Source organism: Apis dorsata, unplaced genomic scaffold (genome assembly GCF_000469605.1).
Source record: "Apis dorsata unplaced genomic scaffold, Apis dorsata 1.3 scaffold_83, whole genome shotgun sequence".
In the NCBI taxonomy this organism is placed as follows: Eukaryota; Metazoa; Arthropoda; class Insecta; order Hymenoptera; family Apidae; genus Apis; species Apis dorsata.
In genome coordinates this window covers 581,253-586,165 of record NW_006263381.1, presented here as the reverse complement: position 1 = coordinate 586,165, position 4,913 = coordinate 581,253, and the positions used below count along the sequence as shown (strand labels likewise).

Sequence of the window (4,913 nt, the reverse complement as noted above, 5' to 3'; positions counted from 1 at the left end):
GGGGCGAGGTGGTGCCCGATCCGCTTCCTGCGGCTGGGTGCACCGTCAGCCCGGGGGAGGAAGTGCACTCGAGAGTTCGTCTGCGTGTCGACAACGAGCGGCCGTGGGAGCTGGTCCCGGCACCCGGCGGTGGCACCACCTGTAACAGTGCGCCGGTAAACAGAGGCTCGAGCTGCAATTAAACTCTTCGACTTGCGTGTGCTTTTTTTCTTTTTTGCTTCTCTCTCTCTCTCTCTCTCTCTCCCTTTCTTTCTCTCTCCCTTTCTCTATTTATCTCTATCTATCTCTATCTCTTTATTTCTCTATCTCTCTCTCTCCCTTTCTCTATCTATCTCTATCTATCTCTATCTCTCTATCTATCTCTCTCTCTCTCTCTTTTTCTCTCGTGATATTCGTGGCTCTGACAATCAATCGTAAAGTTCGGGAATCTGAGTTGAGAATTTTTGAGAATCTTTCCGATCTACTACGAGACGTGAGATTCGTAATTTTGCAAATTTTGAAATATAATTATAGTGCGATATGAATGAATTTGAGTTTGGCAATTTTTGGATTATTCTGGCTCCGTGAGACGTGATATTCGTGACTTTGAAAATTTTGAAATATAGTGAACTCAGGAATTTGATGAGTTTGAGAATTTTTAGAGAATTTTTCTGATATCGTACGAGGCTTGATATTCGCGATTAAAAATTTCGAAACGTTGCTTCCAGTTTTCTGACGAAATATGAATAGACGAGTTGGAAATTTTGAAATTTTCATATAACATTCCCAATTTTTTTGATTTCCGTGTGATATAATATTATATACAAATTTTGTAAATGATTTCGAGAATTAAATTTAAATTTAAATTTAAATTAAAGTTAAATTTCTTTTAAAATTTCTACGCGACACTTGTTGCGGGAAACGCGGTTTTTAGACGAGAGTAAGACACGGTTCACACGTTATGGTTAATTTAGATGGATTAGATACTTTAAATACGATAATATGCCCTATATTATGTGGGAAAAATAATGTACTTTACATGCGACTTACTACTTCTATTATTAAGGCAACGTGTACTTAAAATCTCTCTAGTCAGAATGTTAACGCAAACTTGCTTAGGCTACAAAACAACGTTGTTTCGATTAAAGATAGAACTATCGCTTGCCAAATTATAGCGAAACTTTATCGAACTTTATCACGCCATAAATATTAACATATCATTCCGTGATAATCTATCAAATTTCGTATCACAATTGACAACAATATTCTCGATAGCCATTTTGCACAGGTAAATTTTATCCACGTCTATAATTTAAAATAAGTAAATCGCGCCATAAGTAAATCCTATGTTCTCATCCTACAATTATACTACGCGTTGGAAACGGCCACGTGTCCCGAATTCCACGATCATTATTCCACGAGCACAAATTTGATTACTACCACTACTTGGCGAGCAAAGCTCGTCTGAATAATGAATTAAAAAAAAAAAAGAAAGAAAGAAAGAAAGAAAAAGCGAAAGTTTGCCGATTCTCCGTTCGATTACATTCTAAGGGTACCTCCACCTGACTCGCTCCCTCGAAAGCACCACCGCTTATTAAAAAGTTTCGACGTCCCCGTTTCCCACGCGAGGCCGCGTCGCTCTTGACAAGGGTACAAGAGTCGATTGCTCGACAACGTTCCCTCAACGCGCGTAATCTACCCTCTCAAGGATACAAAGTAACGAAGAATAATTTCTCACTTAATAGTAAACTTCGAAATTATTCCGAGGACGAACGGAAATATCGAATTAAACGTTTCTCATGCATATAATTGATCATTTGTATCACTACTTTCCTACTTTCGCAAATATTACGAGTATATTCAATTCCAATGATTTCAAAACTATTCTCTTTCTCTCTCTCTCTCTTCTCCAACCACTATTTCGTCATCAACAATCATCGATATTCCCCAAACGAAGATGAACAGAAATATCGAATTAAACGTTTCTCATGGAATATAATTGATCATTTATATATATAATTGATATTACATTTATATATATTATATAATTGATCACTACTTTTCTACTTTCTACTTTCGCGAATATTACGAATTATACGAGTATATTCAATTCCAACGATTTCAAAACTATTCTCTTTCTCTTTCTCTCTTTGCTCCAATCATCTTGTCATCAACAATCGTCGATATTCCCCAAACGAACAGAAATATCGAATTAAACGTTTCTTATGAAATATAATTGATCATTTATACCATTATTGCGAATATTACGAATTATACACACGAGTATATTCAATTTCAACGATTTCAAAATTATTTTCTTTCTCTTTCTCTTTCTTTTCCAATCACTATCTCGTCATCAACAATCTCGATATTCCCTGAACGAAGATGAACAGAAATATCGAATTAAACGTTTCTCATGCAATATAATTGATCATTTATATCACTACTTTCCTACTTTCGCGAATATTACGAATTATACACACGAGTATATTCAATTCCAATGATTTCAAAACTATTCTCTTTCTCTTTTGATCTCTTCTCCAACCACTATTTCGTCATCAACAATCATCGATATTCCCCAAACGAAGATGAACAGAAATATCGAATTAAACGTTTCTCACGGAATATAATTGATCATTTATACCACTACTTTCTATTTTCGCGAATATTACGAATTATACACACGAGTATATTCAATTCCAACGATTTCAAAACTATTCTCTTTCTCTTTTGATCTCTTCTCCAACCATCTCATCATGAACAATCGTCGATACGAATTTCAAATCCAAATTCTTGCTCTCACCTTTGGATACCCATGAGGGGTGGACTGTTGCGCCGTCGAATTGGTGTTGGTTGTGCTCGTCACGCTGCCGGTCGAGCCGCTCCTCCCCGTCGCGCTTGATCCCGAATCCTCGCGGCTGAACGAGAACCTCTTCGGGCTCAGGCTCAAACTGGCCACGCTGTCCGTCACGTACTGTTGCAACGAGTTGAAGAAGCTCATCTCGTCCGTCTATGATCTGTCTCTGTCTATCTGTTTATACCCCTTTCTCACGCTGAAACGATACACTGGGGCGCGATAATCGGGCCAATCGTCATCGTTTTCGCCTTCTCCCGAGCGAGAACAGGAAGAGGAAGAAGGGATTCGTTTCGCAGGCGGCGAATTTCACTATTCGAGTTCGCGCGCATCGATCTCGAGGCGACGATACACGATAAAAAAAAGGAACGCCTCGACCTCGACAACTTTCCTCGCGATTTTCTTTCCTCGCGTCACGGCCGTATTATCGATTTTCCCTTCTCCATTCGCGGGGCGCCGCTTCCTTCCTCCTCGCGATCGCTCCAGCAACCAGGGAGAGCGACTTAAGTCATCGCCCTCCTCTCCTCGCCACGTACCCTCGTCCCGTTTCCTTCCACGCTTCGCCGCTTCGTCTGGAAACAACACAGATACACGATTTCTTTTTCTCGTTAAATTAATTTAATTAAAGTTTATTTAGAGTTTATGGAGATTTTTCTTTAAGGATATATTTCTTTATAACGGTTAAGAATAAAATATACAATGTGAAATATAAATACTTCTCTTTAGCGCGTTTTGAGAGATTCAGAGTGGATGATGAAAAGAATAATTTGTTACGATGATACTTTCCATGAAAATATTCCCTTCGAAATAAGCAACGAATATTTGTTTCTCAGATCTATAGCCACGAAAATCCATTTTCGAGGAACCCTTTCCCCTTTCTCAAGAGAAATGAATCGAGGATTTCTTTTCTCCCCCCCCCCCCCCCCACCTTTCTTCCAAAACGACTAATAATTCTCGCTCGACGAGCATTCGAAATATTCGAAAGGTATTCGGGGAAAGAGGATAATAGGAGCGCGCTTTCGAAGGGGGATGGGAGAGATATTCGGTAAAATCGAAATGACGAAGAACCGTCACATTTCCGGCGTGCGGTTTCATCGGCGGGCGCCGATCGCGACGAATCGATCGAACGATCGCCGATTATTAATGGAAATTTTCCCCGTGGAGAATGGGTCGTTCGACGAAGTTTTATTGTCAGTGCAAAACGAGGGAGAGAGGGGGTATTTCGAAGGTATTGAGAAAACGAGGGTTGACGGGGGTTGCTGAGTAAATTGTTAATTGAGTTGTTTAATTTGTGTTTTTGGTATAATAATAATAATAATATCTGTTTTAACAACGTGATACGATTGTTGATTGAATATCTTTCCATTATTCGGATAATGCAGCAACTCGTTTTTATCTCCAATTGGAAATTAGCGATCGATTAAATTTCGTCACGGAGGGATCGAGAGTTGCGTGATTAATTTTTGCGAAATGGGGAGGAAAAATTCCCTAATTCGCTTTACAAAAATAATGGACCGTTTTTCAAAGTTTTTCGAGCAGTTTTAATTTGTCGGACCGTGTCGAACAGAAACGAAAATTTTGAAATGTCGTGTGCTGTGTTACAAAGGGGTTAATTTCATTGATTCGATTGCTAGTCATCGGTAAAAAAAATGAAAAAGTTCAAGCATCGATAGTTGATCTGGAAAATAATAAAATTAAAGTAAAAGATAATCGTAACAGCGTGGAAAAATCGAAAATTCACGTTCGAACTAATGTTAAAATATCAGCTACATATCGTTGCAATTATTGAAAAATTCTCATGCGAAGTTGATTAAACGAATTACACTCTGTATATTTAAATACTCATTTTCACAAACAGCATAGAAACATAATATCAAAAGAAAGATTCTGCGAGCAATTGTTACAAAATTTGTACAATGAACAGCACGAAAAGAAGACTAAAATAAAAATAAGGAGTCGAAATAATAACTTCGACGATGATCTTAAATCCACCAAATGTTATAAGAATACACTTTCCCTTCTTTTAATAAATTAAATTAAGCTTGGATTTTAAAATTTCTAAAAATTTCTAAAAATTTCT

General features: G+C 38.0%; 1 protein-coding gene across 1 annotated transcript in view; it reads right to left on the bottom strand.

Moving 5' to 3' along the window:
- The window catches only part of LOC102671839 (BAI1-associated protein 3), a 59,888-nt gene extending 56,753 nt beyond the window's left edge, over window positions 1-3,135 (bottom strand). Inside the window, exons 1-2 of the mRNA XM_031508378.1 lie at window positions 2,783-3,135; window positions 3-139 (exon numbers count right to left, since the gene is read on the bottom strand). Coding sequence (XP_031364238.1) covers window positions 3-139; window positions 2,783-2,980 — 335 coding nt within the window. The 5' untranslated portion in view covers window positions 2,981-3,135. The remainder of the gene's footprint in view (window positions 1-2; window positions 140-2,782) is intronic.
- Window positions 3,136-4,913: the final 1,778 nt, after the last annotated feature.